The sequence below is a fragment of the Mirounga leonina genome, unplaced genomic scaffold (genome assembly GCF_011800145.1).
Source record: "Mirounga leonina isolate KUSES-001 unplaced genomic scaffold, KU_Mleo_1.0 Mir_168, whole genome shotgun sequence".
NCBI classification, from domain to species: Eukaryota; Metazoa; Chordata; class Mammalia; order Carnivora; family Phocidae; genus Mirounga; species Mirounga leonina.
The window spans coordinates 51,316,245-51,336,336 of NW_023270426.1; the positions used below are offsets into that span (position 1 = coordinate 51,316,245).

Below are 20,092 nucleotides of genomic sequence, written 5' to 3' on the forward strand. Positions count from 1 at the left end.
AAAAAAAAAAAAAGATTTAAAGGTGTATTTTAAATCAATCTTGGGAACAAATATATATAAGGGAATCATAAAATGTATTCTATTGAAAAATAATTTTTTTTAAAGATTTTATTTATTTATTTGACAGACACAGCGAGAGAGGGAACACAAGCAGGGGGAGTGGGAGAGGGAGAAGCAGGCTTCCCGCTGAGAAGGGAGCCCAATGCGGGGCTTAATCGCAGACCCTGGGATCATGACCTGAGCCGAAGGCAGATGCTTAATGACTGAGCCACCTAGGCACCCCTGAAAAATAAATTTTTAATGGATATTCACACAGAAAAAAGTAACTGATCCCTACTTCACACCATATGCATATGATAATTTGAGTTGGATCTTAGGCCCAAATGTGAAAACTAAAACGAAAGCATTTAGAAGAAAATAAAGGAGAATGTTTTCATGACTTGGGAGTAGGCAATAATTTCTTTTTTTTAATTTCAGCTTTATAAAAAAATAAAAGATAAATTTCAGCTTTATAGAGGTATAATTGACATATGAAAGTATCAGATATTTCCAGTTTTTCCCTATTTCTCCACACCCAAGGCAATGATTTTTTTTGAAATTATTTTGGGGGGTGGGGAGAAGGGCAGAGGGAGAGGGAAAGAGAGAATCTTAAGCAGGCTCCACGTCCAGTGTGGAGCCCGACCCGGGGCTCAATCTCACAACCCTGAGATCATGATGTGAGCCAAAATCAAGAGTCTGATGCTTAACTAACTGAGCCATCCAGGTGCCCTAGCAATGATTTCTTATAACACAACATTAATCATAAAAGAAAAACATTGATTAATGGGCTTTATCAAAATTTAACACTTCTCATCAAAAGACACCATTAACACATATTTGACAAAGGACATACTCAGAATCTGTGGAGAACTCCTATAAACTGATCTTTAAAAAGAAGCTAAACAATCCAGTCAAAAATAGGCAAAAGAACAGACACTTCATAACTTGGTTAATAAATAATAATGATATAAAGGCCTTAATGTATAAGAATGCAATACAATAGTATATAAACACAGAGAATCTACATTTATTAATATGGAAAGATGTTATATTACAGGCAGCAAAACAGATGTCTGGTATCATACTATTTATGTAAAATTGTGTGTCTTTATGTGCATTTGTAGACATAGGAAAATATTTGGGAAGAAGGTCCCAGACACAAAATAAGTATAACCTATTTTTCCCCTCCAGGTTCTCGAGTCTAACTTATTGGTGTTGAGAACCCATAGCATCTGAGGGCTATTTCCCAAGCCTGGCAGAACATTCCTGGTCCTAGAAGAGACTTTGGTACGAGATCCAATTTTTCAAAAAATCAGCTTTATAAAGTACAGTAGTTTATGGCCCTGTAAATTTGATGTAATTACTATTTAGTCAGATATGTACTCATTTATCAAGTGGGAAATTGTTAAAAGTTATTCAGAACAGGTTGCTTATTTGCTTGTTTATTGGAGCTAGGGTCTTAGATTTTTTCCTTGTAATTACAAAAACTTAAGTACCTAGTGAATATATAGAAAAATGCCCTATCTCTCACCTTGAAATTTAAGATAGGAGCTTGCCTAGTTGGAGCTTACACTCTGCTTATAATCATATATTCATGAATCAATGCCAGGAAAATAGTTGAATGGTAGAAAGATGAAGATAGTAGTACTAAAGAACTTTTTATTATCTAGAAAATGGGAGTATAATGAATGAGCGAAACCAAGAAGGTCTGATAACCAGGTCTTGGAAGAAGCGGGGCAGGATGCAGGGGTTCTTGGGACCTCAGCAGCAGGAGCTCAGGGTCTTTGTTCTAGTGTCTAGTGTTCCACATCAGTGTCATTCTTTTACTTGTGACTGTGATTGCTTCTCTCTCTTCTTTGTACCTACCATCCAGGGACTGTAATTTATCTAGTCATTTGTGTCTTCAGGGCTCACTGGGGAGTACTGCGTGGAGGGAAGGAGACAGGCATTTAACTAGTGTCTGATGTGCTGAGGCTGTACAAGTAATTCAGAAACAACTTCTACCTCAAGGATCTTACAGTCTAGGTAGGGGAGAGAGACCCGTAAACAATAAGTTGTATATTTGCCACTATGATGGAACTATATACCAGGTCATGGTGACAGACAGCATTTTGTTCAAATTGAGAGGAAACACCTAAGTTGTGTCTTGAGTGATGAGCAAGATTCACTGGGTAGGCTAAGAGGAGGAAGGGCCTTTCAGACATAAGCACACGAGCAAAGGAACTCTAAGTGGGAAAGAGACTGACCTGACCTGTTCAGAAAGTATGTAGAGGCACCATACTATGAGGCTGGGCATTTATGCAGGGACCAGATTAACTTTCTGAGTTGAGGAATTTGCTTCTTTTCTCGTAGGTCATAGGAATCATTACACCATTTTAAGTACGGGAGCCTTATTATCAGTTTGAGTGTTAGAAATGTGTTTACAATGGCATGAGAAGGAGATTTGAAATTCTATTTTTTAAAATTTTTAAATTTAAATTTAAATTTATTGATTTATTTGACAGAAGGAGAGAGAGAGAGACAGGCAGAGGCAGAGGGAGAAGCGGGCCCCCCACTGAGCAGGGAGCCCAATGCAGGGCCCGATCCCAGGACCCCGGGGCCATGACCCGAGCCGAAGGCAGACACCCAGGCAACTGAGCCACCCAGGCGCCCCGAGATTTGGCATTCTTGAAGTGAAAGGAGATGAAGCCCTGAAGTAAGGTGATTGCAAATGGGGATGGAAATGCTCAAGAGACAGAGGAAAGAGGTTATGAAGGAAGAATTTGTAAGAGTTTTTAAACTAGTTGAATGGGGAGTATGGGAGAGAGGGAAAAGTCTAGCATATGCGTTTTTTCGATTAAGTAACAGAGGGTCAGGTGCTGCTACTAACCCAAACAGGATAGGACAGAGTCCAAGTGTAGCTATATTTCTCAGTGATTTGTTGATATTGCTCCTTTATACCAAATTGGAAAGAAAACTCAAAACCCCATCTGCCTGCCCCTTAACGCACTTACCTCTTACTCTAACATTAGGAAGGATGCTCTTTTTTATTTAATTTGACCAGTTTTTTAAAGATCCCCCCCAAATAATTGCTACTTTACTACATATTTTAATTATTCTGTAATTTTAAATAAGAAAACTATTTCCATAGTCCCACTGTCAGTGAAGAGAGAAAACAGGCAGGGCTTGAAAGGGGCTCAGTCAGCCTCCTGCCCTCTAGGGAGGTTCTTGTTTCTGTTTCTGCCCAAGAAAGAGACCAGTCTGACTAAATCTGATGGCTGAGCTCTTTTGGGTTTGCTTGCTGCTACAGAATGTTCATTAAGGCTGGTCATTGCCTCTTTCTTCTTTATCCTTTCCTTGGGATAAAAGAATGTAATAAGAGTTCAAAAAATTTAACTGAAATGATGACTGTGAGAGTCTGTTGCTACTTTGTGAATTCAAGAGCTAATCAAAAACTTTGGTTTGAAGTAGAAAGGCATGATCTTTTCACAGAGCCTATTGAGTTCAGCCATAAACCAGGGTTCCCTTAAGGAGTCTTTTGTGACTTCCCCAGGCAGACCTGTGGGCTTTCTCCTGAGGCACCTTCTCTGCTAGAGTATAATTATTCTACAGGTTTGTGTTTTGTTCTCAGCTGTGTTGTTTTAGAGGAAGAAACTATTCATTTTAATATGATTTCTGGTCAGAATAGGCCCTTAACAAATGGATGGATGGATGGATGGATGGATGGATGGATGGATGGATGGCACAAAACCTCAGTAATTTTTTAGACAAGTTGTTCTTACAGTGTGGCTCACAAACCCCTCAGTCCCCCTGAGATGCTTTTAGGAGATTCATGAGGTCAGAACCATTTGTGAAATTGTTATTATTCACAAATAACAGCATGTGCCTGTCTCATGTTGACATTTACACTGATGTTGGAAAAACAATGGTAGGTTAAATTGTTGATGCCTTAGTATAAATCAAGTTCATGGCATCAACTAGTAATCATATTCTTCACTGCCACCACTCACATTAAAAAGGAAAAAAAAAGACTTAGAAGTATCATCACTGATTTGGCAAAAATTATTAATTTTTGATGCTGAGTCAAGATTAACATCCCTGAGTTAAGATCTTGGGGCACCCTCTTACACTGTTGGTGGGAATGCAAGCTGGTACAGCCACTCTGGAAAACAGTATGGATATTCCTCAAGACGTTAAAAATAGAGCTACCCTATGACCCAGCCATTGCACTACTAGGTATTTACCCCAAAGATACAGATGTAGGGAAAAGAAGGGCACATGCACCCCAATGTTCATAGCAGCAATGTCCACGACAGACAAGCTGTGGAAGGAGCCAAGATGCCCTTCAACAGATGAATGGATAAAGAAGACGTGGTTCATATATAAAATGGAATATTACTCAGCCATCAGAAAGGATGAATACCCAACTTTTGCATCGACATGGATGGAACTGGAGGGGATTATGCTAAGTGAAAGAAGTCAAGCAGAGAAAGACAATTATCATATGGTTTCACTCATATGTGGAACATAAGGAATAGCGTGAAGGACCACAGGGGAAGAGAGGGAAAACTGAATGGGAAGAAATCAGAGAGGGAGACAAACCATGAGAGACTCTAGACTCTGGGAACTAAACTGAGGGTTACAGAAGGGAGGGGGTTGGGGGAATGGGGTAACTGGGTGATGGGTATTAAGGAGGGCATGTGTGGTGATGAGTACTGGGTGTTATGCTCAACTAATGAATCGTTGAACACTACATCAAAAACTAATGATGGCTGGCTGGCTAATTGAACATAATAATATTAAAAAATTAAATTAAATTAAAAAAAAAGATCTTGGGGCACCTGTCTGGCTCAGTTGGTAGAGCATGTGACTCTTGGTCTTGGGGGTTGTAAGTTTGAGCCCCGTGTTGGGTGTAGAGATTACTTAAAAATAATCTCTTAAAGGGGTGCCTGGCTGGCTCAGCTAGTTAAGCGGCTACCTTTGGTTCAGTTCATGATCCTATGGTCCTGGGATTGAGTCCTGTGTCAGGCTCCCAGCTCAGTTGGGAGTTTGCTTGTCCCTCTCCCTCTCCCTCTGCCCCTTCCCCTGCTCGTGCTCTCTCTCTCTCTCTCTCAAATAAATAAATAAAATCTTTAAAAAATTTTTTTTAAATCTTTAAAAAAAGATTAACATCTTGACTCTTTAATAGTCTGTGTGATGAAATGGGAGGTAAACACAGGACAGGCCTTCTGTATACTGAAATTCAATGGTTGTCCTAAAGAAAAGCACTTGTTGCAAACAGAACTAGTCATTTTTTTCATGGAAAAAATATTTACTTGAAAGAACAACTGACAGACTAATTATTCAATCTTGGGTATTTGGCGAATATTTTCTCAAAAATGAACAAAGCAGATTTGTCACTTCAAGGAAAAGAACTGATAGTATCTGTTGCCAATGATAGAACCTGAAGTTTTATAATGAAAAATTAGAATTTGAATAAATTTGAATCAATCATTGTGATTGATTCCCAATGCTTAAGGACTTTTTTTTTTTTCTGATATCAGTGGTAATATAAAAAAATGTGCCAATATTTGGAAGATCTGCAAGACTCAAAGAGTCTTTATTTTCCAAATAACTAGTGCATGATATGATAAGACAGGGCATGAGTAAGGAATCCTTTCAAATTGCAGGACAGAAGAGTGAAATTTAGTGTAACACAATATGGAAATTCATTGACATGGTTTCAGATTCCATATTACAGCTAACCTTTTAAGAAACTACCACTTATCTGAGTTGGAGTATAGTATCAAAGAAGACTATCCACAATTATCTGAAAAGCCTATTAAGTTATTTCTTCCTTTTCCAATTACATACCTGTGTGAAGCCATATTTTCTTCAAATGCTTCAACTAAAACAACATATTATAACAGATTGAATGCAGAAACAGGAGAATCCAGCTGTTTTCTATTAAGCCAAACATTAAAGAGATTTGCAAAAACATAAACCAATACCACTTTTTTCACTAAATATATTTTGGGTAATAGAGTTACTTTTCATAAAATATTTATGCTAACATGTAATGGGTTTGTAAAGTTTTCCAGGTTTAAATTTTTTAAAAAGATGTATTTATTTGAAAGAAAGAGAGAAAGAGAGCACGAGTAGGGGGAGGCAGAGGGAGAGAATCTCAAGCCAACTCCACAGTGAGCACAGAGCCCGGATGCAGGGTTCGATCTCAGGACCCTGAGATCATGACCTGAGCTGAAACCAAGAGTTGGATGCTTAACCAACTGAGACACCCAGGCACCCCTTTTCAGGTTTAATTTTTAATGTAGCAAACACTGAAATATATAACCTGGATTTTTTTTTAAAGCCCTTAGGGTCCTCATTTTTTAAGAGGGTAAAGGTCCTGAGACTGTAAGGTTTGAAAACCTATGTCTCCAGAAGTTTTAACTGTTCAGCATATATGGATAAAAAGCTAATTCCATTTCTGCTTTAATCATTCTAAAATCAAGGCATTAAAAAATAATAAAAAAATAAAATAAAATAAAGGCATTGTTGTTGTTTTTTTTTTAAGATTTTATTTATTTATTTATTTGAGAGAGAGAATGAGAGACAGCACGAGAGGGAAGAGGGTCAGAGAAAGAAGCAGACCCCCCTCTGAGCGGGGAGCCCGATGCGGGACTCGATCCCGGGACTCCAGGATCATGACCTGAGCCGAAGGCAGTCGCCCAACCAACTGAGCCACCCAGGCGCCCAAGGCATTGTTTTTTTAACTATAAAATGTGTCATTTAAATATATTTAATGTATTTAAAATTTAAATACATTTGTGACTAAATATATTTAATTTTTGAAAAGTAGTTCTATTGGTTTTTAAATAGAACAAAATACATATGGTTTTTAAAAATTCAAACAGTACAAAGATATATTTAAATTTTTTTTTTAGTTAAAAGGGATGTATAAGGGACGCCTGGGTGGCTCAGTCAGTTAAGCGTCTGCCTTTGACTCGGGTCATGATCCTGGGTCCTGGGATCAAATCCCACGTCGGGCTCCTTGCTTGGCAGGGAGTCTGCTTCTCCCTCTGCCTGCCGCTCTCCCTGCTTGTGCTCTCTCCCTCTGGCAAGTAAATAAGATAAAATCTTTTAAAAAAAGGGATGAATAAAAGAAATGACTGTTTGGAAATTTGTAGGGAAAAGAATATAATTGTAACCATTGTTTTACCAATTTATCAAACAATTTGATCTTTTCAGTTTTCCCAAATTCCTTATCCACACATTTATGATGATGATAATAAGTGTGTATATGATGCTAGGCGCCATTCTAAAATGTCTCAATGACAATGATGATGTCACTGATGAAAAACTGTCTACTGGGGTACCTGGGTGGTTCAGTCAGTTAAGCAGGGTCCTTGCTGAGCAGGGAGCCCAATGCGGGATTCAGTCCCAGGACCTGGAGATGATGACCTGAGTCAAAGGCAGTCACTTAACCGATTGAGCCACCCAGGCACCAAGTAATTGATTTTCAAAACCTAAATGTAGCCTACTCATGATAAGCAGATGAGAGGGAGTTCTCTTTAGGAGGAAGGCAAAGGATGGAAGACAGCCTCGGAAGATGAGGCTTTAGCAAAGTAGATCAGGCAGACTCAACAATAATGCTGGATAATGCTAGAACCTGGCATTGGGAAAGTGCCTGTATCCTGACCCAGCAGAGTATCTTGACTGTTTTAGTACAATTACACTTTGATCCAGTGTTCCAGCCAATTTTAAGTCTTTTAAATTGTTTTTGTTGTTATTTGTTGTGTTAACTACTCTTGCCAGATTTTCCTTTTCTGGTCTTCCCTTTAAGACTTGTAGACATTCAGGGGCGCCTGGGTGGCTCAGTCGTTAAGCATCTGCCTTCCGCTCAGGTCATGATCCCAGGGTCCTGGGATTGAGCCCCGCATCAGGCTCCCTGCTCCGCGGGAAGCCTGCTTCTCTCTCTCCCACTCCCCCTGCTTGTGTTCCCTCTCTTGCTGTGTCTCTCTCTGTCAAATAAATAAATAAAATCATAAAAAAAAAAAAAAGACTTGTAGACATTCAGGCGGGCCTGGCAGGCTTAGTCAGGGGGAATGTGTTCAAGCCCCATACTGGGCGTAGAAATTACTCAAATAAACACATACATACATACACTTAAAAAAAAAAGAATTATAGACATTCAAAGAAGGTCATAAGGAGATAGGATGTCACCTTAGAAAGGCCAATGGCCAGCTCCAGTAATTCTAGTGGATTTATCATGGTCCATGTTCTGGCCCTCTTGGTGACTTAGAAATGACTTAAAAATGTGACTTAGATCTAAGGAATATTGGCATTAAACAAGGCTATATAAACTCAAATATTATTTTATCAAGAATTATGACTTCCAAGTAGACTGTGCCTTCTTGTTTAAAAATATAGGTTTTATTATTCACATATGTTGAGGCCAACAGGAGACAGTTACATTGAAAATGTAGTTTGTTACTCACAGTTGCCAAGAAGAGGCAGGCATACCACATCACACAGGGCCAATGTGGGGAAGCACCAGTGTCTGCCTGCAGATGGAGTGAGGGGAAAACTGGGTCAGTCAGACCCTTTATTAGAGTTTCTGTAGGAGGGAAGGGGTGAGGCAAGGTAAACAGGTTTAGGATTGGCTAGTTTGAATAATTTTGGTGGTTTCTGGGATGTGGGAGCTGTCACTGGTTGTTTGGTACCTGACCCTGGGGTGATCAGGACAGGGGGGTAGTGGCCCTGAGAGCCCCGTGAGTGCCTGATAAAGGAGATGGTTGGACTATGGACTCTGAGTTGGTTGGTTTGCATATGAAAGATGCATTCTGGGGCAAATTGTTTTCTATCCCTAGGAATTAGCTAACCCTGGGAGGGGCAGTCCCTCTAGTGTCAGCAAGGCCCCAAGATATCAAAGCATCATAAAATACAAAAAACAAACAAACAAACAAACAAAAAAACACCAACAAAAACCCCCTATGATTAATACAGTTGTCACCACCCTGACAAGTTCATTCCTTCCTTTAAACAAACTATATGGAAATCAAGTTACTAGAAGGCTACATGGTATTTAATCAGACTGAGCGTCATCATTTGAGATTTTAAAAGGTCCAGGTACTGGATAACTGATGGGTACATCTCTACCAAAGAATATGCCAGGCAGGTGTTCATCACCTTCCCTTGGCACTGCTTGGATGGGAAACTGTCAGCACTTGTCTCTGTAACTAAGACTGCCCTATATCCTCCCCCAAATTATCCTTGCTGTGCATCAGTATTAGCTGTACTCTTTGGAAGTCCTAGCCACAAGTAACTAAGAATGGTACCTGTAAAACTAATGCATGAAGTGTCATCAGACCTTTAAATTAAAGTTAAATCATACTTTTATGTTAAAATATAACACATATATACATATCTGACTCCTGTTGCCAACATATGTGACTTACCATTGGGAGCCCAGTGTTATACTCCACTTAATGGAGTGAAAAGTCCCATAGGATGGTTTTACAACCTAACTCAGGCAACCTTAGCCCCTAAAATGTTTTCAGGATTGAGAGAAGACTAAAAGCTCTTCCAAATATGGCCAACAAAGGTTTAGTACTATTAAATATTTTTTGCATGTTGGGATTAGAATAGCAACAAAAATTATTCTCAGTTTTCTATTTAGTCAAAGTAACATGTGGCACAATTTCTCTTGAGATTATGTTGAAATATTTATCATTACTATTTGAGATAAATAAAAATGATAATCAAAATAACATTTAAAATTTTTATTGATAGCATTTTGTTTATGAACTAATATATTTACATATTTCTCCAAACTGTATCCTTGCAACTTAAAGCCAAGCACTTTTCTCAATATTAAACTTGTGAAAAGGGTTTAGCTACCTATAAACATCAGGTACAATTCTAAGTTCTGAATCAAAAACTATTTCTAATGTAATTTACATTAATGTTCTTTAAAACATTAAATGAAAAACCTCCAATTATTTTTTTCAAATAAAAGCCACAAAAACATTAAATAATTACCATGTACATTACAACTTGCTTATATCAAATTACCAAGAAAAGCATCATACCAATTGTTAGGATCTCCTCTACTAATAGAAGGCAAAGAAATAAACTTGTATATGACAGTCATCAGATTAGTGCACTCCAGTTTTATATAATTTGACTTATTCTTTGTTGTGAAACTGCTAGGTTGAAATAAGGATTCTTTATATAAACACATTTTGAAATCATATAGATAATATAGTCATTTTGTAACATTTTATAATAGTAACATGGTATTCATTTATTTTGTTAGAAGTTATTCACAGGTCCTAAATACTAGATGATTGGAATGTCACACTAAGGAAATTATCCTTATTATCCTTATTATATAAATGTTTAATAATTATGTTAGAAATTAAGAGATATTATTTAATCTTGACGAAATATTTAGTGTATTTTGTTTCTATTCTGTAAGTTTCTATTGGCTTTCTTAATTTTAGCTAATCTAAGAGAATCTAATAATCAGTTTTTCTTTTCTAAAATGAAGCAAGCACATAGTCTCTATTTGTGATAAATCTCCGGGTTTTTTGTTTTGTTTTTTTTGGTTGTCTGTAAGAAAGACAAGAATAATTTGATATAAGTAACGAGGAATGCTTTTAAACTTTTGTTTTATCTTGTTACTGGGAACCTATAGATAGACCTCAAAAATAATAACAGGAATTAAAAGATATGAAGAAAGAATTCTATGAGATAACATTAAAGACAAAATAAAACCAAGCAAAAAACAACACGCCAACACTTAGCATAGATTATTACTAGCTTGTAAAACTCTGATCTGTTATTTGACATTGATTAGGCTGACAACGTGAATATTAGCTGCCCAGTCTACTATAATGGTTGGCCTTTTACAATTTTAATTAGATTTCACATACTTGCAATCAACAGTTTTAAGAATTAGTTCATTCTTTCCTTATACCTTATACCTTATAGGCTTATTGATCATAGGACTGTTTTGTTTTTGGGTTTTTTTTATGCTTTTGGCATCATGGAAAATTACAATCTTATTTATTGACTTGTAATGTTAAAAACTTTTATTGACTTGAATGCAGTGTTTCCTAATAAAACATCTGGGAAATCTGAAAAAAATTTTAAAGTCATCTCCAACATATTTGCCCTTTTTTTTTTAACTGATTTTTGTTTAAATTAAAAACCTGGACCACATGAAGGTTGTTAAATATTAGGAGTTTTGAGAAATATAGCTTTAATTTTGTTGAATTTCCTTAGTAGGAACTACATGTTATTTGTATGTCCACAGTGCCTAGTACGATACACAGTACATTTTGATACCCCTAACAATTATGGACTAACCAATTACAAGATTTAAAAGGATGGACATTTGAGATTTCTTCTCTGGTTCTATATTTCTCTGATGTAGACATTTGAACAAAATGTGCTTTCTAGCCATTTCTTAAAAATTTACTAATTGCTTAATTTGTTCTGTTTGCAATGATTGTCTCCTTAACAACATTTTTTTACTTTTGAATTCTTTAGGGAACATAGGAACTGTTGGCATAAGCACTTTTTGACTACAAGAAAGGAGGCTGGAAATCTTGTTATTGACATTGAGATCTGAGATGGGGGGGTGAGGATTCACGTTTAAGGGTGGCAGAAATCCTGATCTGGCTTGAGTAATATTGTGATCTAAAGAGAAAGCTCCTGAACCACGCCTTTCTAAAAGTGCATGATTTCTCCTGCTCAAGGGACCTGGTGAGATATTCTCCAGCAATTCTTTGGGCCCTGACAACAGGGAAGGAGATGGTGAGAAGATTTTTTTCTTTCCTATAAGTGCTTTGCCATCTTCTAGAGTTGTAGGGGTAAGACCAGCCGAGAGCTGGGAATCAGAGCTGTAGTGATTTGCCCCTGAGTTTCTTTTTTGAATTATACTTCTTAAGGTGGAAGCAAAGATTGTCTGGTTAGAGTCTGGATCTGGGTCAGCAGGGATTTCAATGCATTGCTGGCTTCCTTCTGAAAAAAATGACTGATGATTTATTTCATCGTATGACATCTTTCTTGAGCTGGCCTGATCAAAGGCTCTTAGCAAATGTGCAGTGTCTTTTATATCAATACTTTGGTGCCTAGTAATGAATCGCTTGGAAAGTGCCAGCGCATTGGTTTTGTAGGATAATTCTTCCTCTGGAGTAATATCCTGGAGCTCCTCTTGCAAGGAGGCCACTCTGTTTTGGTGCATTAATAAGGGAGGACTCTTGATCCAAGTTGGAGCCTGGGGTAGCTTGGGCCCATTAGAGGCCATAGCAGGCTTCCTCATAGGGGAGCCTGGGTCCTGTGTATCATCACTACTTCCTGAGGGCTCCAGACCTTTAAAGCCAAAAAGTGTCATTTCAGTTTCAGAAGAATGTGAAAGTGGCAATGAGGCTGTTTTTATGTCTATTTCTGAAGGAGTGGCACAGGAGGCTGGGGAATGACACCCATCTATATCTACAGGAGGCATATTTAAGTACTGTTTGGTAGTGTGCCTACCAGAGGGTGATTTAGCTGTTGTTATGATAATGACCTCTTTCCCTTTTGCCTTGCAAGCGCTAAGTAGAACTTTCAGGGTTTCTCTATCCTCTGAATTTATAGCATAAACAAGGGCTGAATAACTAGAATGGTCTTGCAAGCTGAGATCAGCCCCACTGTTTAGGAGCAAGGAAACAACTTCAGGACCAGCTTTTTCTAAGCAAGCGTGCATCAAAGCAGTTTTCCCAGATTTGTCCTGTATGTTGGGATCAGCGTTGTTTTCTAACAGGTATTTAACCATTTTGGCTTTACTGACACTCTGGTGATCAACATGTTTGGTCTTACAAGCAATCATTAAAGGGGTTTCCCCACGGTCATTGCTCTCATTAATGTAGGCACCACCTTCTAGCAAGAGTCTTGTGAGGCGAAGCCGGCTCTGATGGACTGCTTTGATGAGGGAATTTCCATCACTTGAAATTTCTACACCTTCATCCATCTTAAAAAGTCAGAATCAATACCTGGTTATCAAAGAATATGAAGAACAAAAGATTAGACAGAATCCCAATTTGTATTCATAATTTCTGAAATATGTATGTATAGAGTAATAGGACATAAATGAGATTATGTTATTAATAAATATAGAACAAAATAGTGAATTGCAAAATTAAAGAAATTTTAGAATGGTAACAGTTTTTAGGGAATTACATACTAAAATTTACTTTCAAAATCTTCATTGAATATTTATGATATAATACCAACCCATTACTTCCCTAAATTCCACATTAATTAAACAACAATCCATTTACTTTCTACTTGTGAAAAATATTTTTAAAATAACACTAAAAATGTAGATTTAAGCAAAAATTCCAAAATTCTGTGTAATTGCAACTGAATCAATTAAAATACAGATATTTATGGCAGATAATCTAAAAATTTCTTAGTGTCCAATTACTTATATGTGCTCTTGAGTTAAATAATGCAACTATTATCTAGATTTTCAACTTGAGGAACATTTTTTTTTAAGATTTTATTTATTCATTTGAGAGAAAGAGAGAGCACGAGTGGAGGGGAGAGGCAGAGAGAGAAGCACACCCCACTGAGCAGGGAGCCTGATGTGGGGCTTGATCCCAGGATCCTGAAATCATGACCTGAGCCAAAGGCAGACACTCAACCATCTGAGCCACCCAGGTGCCCCTTGAAGAACATTTCTATGTTTCTTTTAAAGGATGAAAAATCATTTGAACTACAAGACATTAAAATACCTGACACATTGTCTGGAACTCACACTGAGATGGGAATGGTGAACAGGTGATTATGCAATTTCCTTGATTTCATTATTTAAATCAGAGACTAGATTATGGATGGGGTTGGCCACATACTGTTTGGTTAAATTTGGACAGCAGTACATTTGTTCTGAAAAAGGAGTTTTCTAGGCTGGAAATGTGAATGATGACATGTAACCTTTATTTATTTATTTATTTATTTATAATTTTTTTTTTTTTTTAGATTTTATTTTATTTGACAGAGAGAGACACAGTGAGAGAGGGAACATAAGCAGGGGGAGTGGGAGAGGGAGAAGCAGGCTTCCTGCTGAACAGAGAGCCTGATGTGGAGCTTGATCCCAGGACCCTGAGATCATGACCTGAGCCAAAGGCAGACGCTTAACGACTGAGCCACCCAGGCGCCTTTATAAACATTTTATTTTTTTATCATTAAAACTAAAAATAATTTATGTTTAATTTATTTAAATAATTTAGATTCAAACTCCTTCAACAGATAATTCCATTAGTTGATAAGAATTATGTCCTTAGGGGTGCCTACATTGGGTGTAGAGCTTATTAAAAAAAAAAGAATTATGTCTTTATCTAGAGCTGAGGAAATGTTTGTCTTTGAACAGTACTTAGAGCTGGGGAGAAAAATCAAATGGAGTTTATATAATATTTAAATCTATTTTATTTAATGAGGTAGGTTTTAGAAATGGAGAAGTATTATTTATTCCACTTATTTACTTGTAGATTAACAATATGGGACATGAATTTTTTTACTGGATAATAGAATAGATAATAAATATAATGACCTTTTAACAGACAGAAGAAGAGATGAAGGGAACAGAAAGAAAATGAAGGGGGGAAGAAAGACATGCACACAGAACTTAGAATCTAAGTGTTAAACAGCTGCAAGCTCCTATTATTTCCTGAGCACTGAGCTACAAAGGCACATGCCCTAGCCCTGAAGAGCTTGCTCAGTTGTTTGGAAGAAACACTATATAAGCAGCTGGTTATGAGTTAAAGTCATAAGAATATACAGGCTTTGGTGGCTTGGGGACTGAGGGGCTTCACAGAGGCCAGCCATTTGAGCTGGGTCTTAAAGACTGCATAAGAGTCTGGTAGGCAGATAAAGTAGGAAGAGAGAAGTAGAGAATGTTCCTTGTGCAAAAACCTAGAGGCTTAAAATAGCAGTTATTTATCATAAATCAGGCTCTATTTATGCTGATATAACCAAACTTTAGAAAAATATTTTAGCAGATGGTTATAGTTAGGGTAAATATGGCAGAACACACACATTTAATTTTGCCTCTTCCTGAACAATCCCTTGAAACGAAAAAAGTTTTAATTTTATTTTTTAAGATTTTTATTTTTTAAAAGATTTTATTTATTTATTTGAGAGAGAGAGAGAACACAAGCAGGGAGGAGGGGCAGAGGGAGAGGGAGAAGCAGACCCCCCACTGAACAGGGAGCTGGATGCAGGGCTCGATCCCAGGACTCTAGTATCATGACCTGAGTCGAAGGCAGACACTTAACCAACAGAGCCACCCACGCCCCAAGATTTTATTTTTTAAGTAATCTCTACACCCAACATGGGGTTCCAGCTCACAACCCTGAGATCAAGAGTCGCACATTCCACTGACCGAGCCAGCCAGGTGCCCCAAGAATTTTTTAAAGGACATAACTTCACAAGGATAGCAGGAAAAGGAGACAATGGCAACATTTTGGAAGCCAGAAAGCAGATGGGCCAGTGTTAACCAACTTATCCAACCTGAGAAGGCTGTGCCTCAGATCATTCATGATAAAGCTGAGAACTCAGCCCATGTACACTGCAGCATCCTCACAAGAGGCAGTAACAGCAGAAGTTCTAGAACTGGGCGGGTGTGGTGGTGGTGGTGGTGGAGAGTATAGCTAAAATAATGAGGACTAGGTGAAAAGCTGTCAGCAAAAGCAGTTAGATCCCTAGGTCCTTGTCAGCCAAAGTGTGATCCTACCTTGGACCAGCAGCAGCACCACCATTACCTGAAGCTTAATCTCAGGTTCCAGCCGGACCTACTGAATCAGAGCCTACATTTTAATTAGATCCTCAGGTGATTTGTATGTGCATTAAAATTTGACTGCCTCAGGTCATTCCTCCACTCCAAGCCACTAGGGGATAGGATATTAGCCCTCCCACAAGAGATGTCCAGACCTTTATTCTCCAGAAATGGTGAAATGGAGGGTCTCTGGACTGGAAGACACCTGACATATTTGGGGACAAGAAAACAGGGAATAAGTGATGGAATGCTCACTGATCACTGAATGAAGAGATTCAGAGCCTTCTCCCCAACTCAATTCCAAGAAGGCTGGCAGCTGTACCCTTATTATGCAACGGAATATTGCTGTACTCTTCTCTCAATAATCTGACCTGCTGAAAAGAAAATACCTAAGAGTACTAACCACAGGGATTCCCTAACATGCCACCCAGATCATCCTACAGTGAGGTTTAAGGATTACAAGCCTCACCCATGTGCTCAAGGCTTCTCATCAGCTTTTTAATCCAAGCCCTTTAATCATGAGCAGATAATCAAAATAAAAAAACAAAACAAAATAGAAAACCTCTTACCTTAGAGACCAGAATACATAGAAAAAAAGCAACTTGGACGAGACAGATACTAGTCGGGAAGATGAAAACTTCAAAAGCTCATTATCTTTAGATATAAGATGTTGTAACCATGAAACAAAAATAAAATTCTAGGAAAAAGAATATTCAGAGACCATAAAAAGCATTCTCAAAAGGTAAAAACACCATACAAACTGCAAAACTCAATAGAAGGGTTAGATGACAATGTTAATAAAATCCCTAACAGTTAAACAAAAAGAATAGAGGGGGGAAAAAAGAAAATTAGAGGTCTACACTAGGAAATTCAACTACTAGAAGTTGAACATTCAACTACTAGAAGTTCTGGCAAGACAAAATAGTGGGGGTGGAAGAAGGGGCAAGCAGGAAAGGAAATGATGACTGAGATCAAGAAAAATGTCATGAGTGATACCAGTTTCCAAATTGAAAGGATCCAATTAGAACATAGCACAATAGATGGAAACAGACCCATGGCACATGGTTGTAAGTTTCAAGGAACACTGAGAATAAAGAAGATTCCACAAGCTTGGGGGCAAGTGGGGAGTTGGGTACATAAGTCACATGCTAAAGGATCAAGAATTACAGTGGATTCAGATATATCAACAACAGTAAAAGACAACAGAGGAATGTCCTTTAAAATCTGAAGGAAAAATAACTCCCAGCTTAGAATTCTATATCTAGCCAAACCATCAGTCAAGAATTGAGATACTTTTTTTTTTTAAAGATTTATTTATTTTTAGAGAGAGAGCATGCACGAGCAGGAGGGCCAGAGGGAGAGGGAGAGAGAATCTCAAGCAGACTCCATGCTAAGCACAGAGCCCAATGCCAGGCTCCATCTCATGACCCTGAGATGATGACCTAAGGTGAAATCAAGAGTGAGATACTTTACTCACTGTGCCACTCAGGCACCCCAAGAATTGAGATACTCTTAAGAATGTACTGAAGGATATAATCTACAAAGATGAAATGGTAGAAGAAGAAAGAGGAAACAAGATACCAGAGGCTGGAGATCATCTTAGAGGAGAAGTACAAAATATCTCCAGGAAGATGGTGAGGGGTCAGGATGATGGATGTGCACATCATCTCTGAGATCATACTGTCATTTTACTATCTTATTAACTGAGAACCAAATGCCCAGGTGACCCTGCCCTCAGCTCTTATCTCTATGTGCTTTGTCCTGACTGCGTCTCTGTTCCTTTTTAACACAGTACCTATATATTTTTTTAAGATTTTATTTATTTGAGAGACAGAGAGCCTCTGAGAGAGAGAGCATGAGGAGAGGGGAGGGGCAGAGGGAGAGGGAGCAGCAGACTCCCCGCTGAGCAGGGAGACCCATGCGGGGCTTGATCTCAGGCCCCTGGGATCATGACCTGAGCTGAAGGCAGACTGAGCCACCCAGGTGCCCTGTTCCATAATTAAAATTTTAAAAGAGCCATATGAGGTTATAACTTTTTACAACATCATTCAGTTTTGTGGTATTATCAATAGTATTTATGCCTAGACTTTCAAGGACTTTCAACTAGGGAGCTCCTGAAAGGCAGTATTCAAAAGAATATACTTATCATTCTACTTTAGTATCACTCATTATGTTAAGCAAAGAACTATTCAATATACATACATAAATACAATGAAAGTGAATGCTGCGCTTTTTGTCCCCCTGTGCAACATTCTATAAAAGCCATTCCAAAGCGAGGCACACCTGCAATTTGGGACCTTAGGAATTTAGGATTGGTTGACAGCTTGGGTCCCAACAGAGGTCTATTCTGAATGCAAAGCATCTGAAAAGAGTTCGCAAAAGAAACCTTTTGTTGCATTTTTCATATACTAATGTGTTTATTTATTTTTATTTTTTTTTAAAGATTTTATTTATTTATTTATTTCACAGAGAGACACAGAGAGAGAGGGAACACAAGCAGGGGGAGTGGGAGAAGGAGAAGCAGGCTTCCCATGGTGCAGGGAGCCTGGTGCGGGGCTCGATCCCAGGACCCTGGGATCATGACCTGAGCCGAAGGCAGACGCTTAACGACTGAGCCACACAGGCACCCCAGTACTAATGTGTTTAATAAAGCAAAGAGATGTAGAGAAATTAGCTGGAACATAATATCAAATATAGAAATCATTTAATAACCACAGTTGGAGAAGAGATAGAGTATCAATCACATAAAAACACCTTTGACCAAAAGTGGCATTTGAGAAACATATTCAAATGAGAACAAGTTGCCAGATAGCAGATTTCTTTTTTTTTTTAAGATTTTATTTATTTATTTGACAGGGAGAGAGAAAGAGAGAGAGAGAGCACAAACAGGGGGAGCAGCAAAGGGAGAGGGAGAAGCAGGTTCCCCGCCCAACACAGGGCTCAATCCCAGGACCCTGAGCTGAAGGCAGACACTTAACCAACTGAGCCACCCAGGTGCCCCGTAGGTTTCAATACTGTATTCTCATATAGTTTCTAGTTTTGGGGCCAGTCTTGCTTGTTTGTTTATTTTTTAAAAAAGTCTTATAAGAATCTTTTGGAAAGACTTTCGAATCTTTTCACCCACCTTCATGTGAAGGCTTTCTCTACAACACTAAACCTGACCACTTTCTGTCATAACTTTCTCTCACCAAGATTAGCTTCAGAAGGTTCTGGGAAAAGAAGGGGAACTGGCAAGGTACTGCCAGCTTGGCTGCTTGAAGGGGGCAGTGGCCCCACTGTGGTCCTGTGGAAAGGGCTGGTGCTGTGGGCTCCAGGGCTCTCTGAAGAAGCTGGGCAGTGGCACCACTAGCTACTGGCAACTAGTGAATCTGTCTCGTGGATGTAGGCATATCCCCTCTAGAACTGTCTAGAAAAAAAACCAGCCACAACAAAGCCTTACTCTTGGTTCATTTTATTTTATTTTATTTTATTTTTATTTTATTTTGTTTGTTTTTTTTAAGGTTTTTGTTTTTAAGATTTTATTTATTTGACAGAGAGAGAGAGACAGAGAGACAGAGAGCGCACAAGCAGGGTGAGTGGGAGAGGAAGAAGCAGGCTTCCTGTGGAGCAGGGAGCCTGATGCGGGCTCGATCCCAGGACCCTGGGATCCTGACCTGAGCCAAAGGCAGACGCTTAACGACTGAGCCACCCAGGCGCCCTCTTGGTTCATTTTAAAGACTTCTAAAACCCCTTGGGTTGCTCACTTTTTAAATTGTTCACATTTAATAGAACAATTCTAAAATTGTTTAAAATTAAAATTCACAGAGAAAAAAAGCTGTCAGATACTTTATTGTCCACATGTACACATGTTTGTTTTCCTAGTGTCTCATATTCAGTTCCTTACTCGAACAATCCCCTTGTCTTTATGCCTTTATTCTCTTTCAATTCTTTTATCATGGTCATCCATTTGCACATCAAAAATGCTGAAACTGAAGCTCTATTTATCTACTCTTCATAGAGCTAAGCCCTACCTGTGACGAAGATCACTTCTCTAGCCTACCGTTATCCTAGTTCAGGAATGTTCTTGCTTCCTGTCTCATTCTGTGAAACATCCTCACTGAGTACCCAATGCTGATACTGTATTAACATTCAGTCAGACCCTTTGTTATAATATAGCATATAAATAACCCCCACATTCAGTTATACCTGCCAAATAGATAGCAGTTCAACTGGAGAAAATTCAGGACTCAGACAGACCCACATTTCCATCCTGATTCCCCTATTTACAAGCTG

The 20,092-nt window shown here is 38.4% G+C and overlaps 2 protein-coding genes across 3 annotated transcripts in view; one reads left to right on the plus strand and one right to left on the minus strand.

Moving 5' to 3' along the window:
• Positions 1–13,827, plus strand: part of FAM151B (family with sequence similarity 151 member B) — a 63,334-nt gene extending 49,507 nt beyond the window's left edge. The window contains exon 6 of one of the 2 annotated variants that reach the window (XM_035014755.1): positions 13,745–13,827. In XM_035014755.1, coding sequence (XP_034870646.1) covers positions 13,745–13,823 — 79 coding nt within the window. In that variant the 3' untranslated portion in view covers positions 13,824–13,827. Of the gene's footprint in view, positions 1–1,230; positions 2,535–13,744 lie in introns of those variants that run through there. The other variant, XM_035014756.1, reaches the window with a different exon arrangement.
• On the minus strand, positions 11,419–13,464 carry ANKRD34B (ankyrin repeat domain 34B). The gene has a single exon (XM_035014752.1). The coding sequence runs from the start codon at positions 13,013–13,015 to the stop codon at positions 11,471–11,473; it is 1,545 nt and encodes a 514-aa protein (XP_034870643.1). The 5' UTR covers positions 13,016–13,464; the 3' UTR covers positions 11,419–11,470.
• Positions 13,828–20,092: the final 6,265 nt, after the last annotated feature.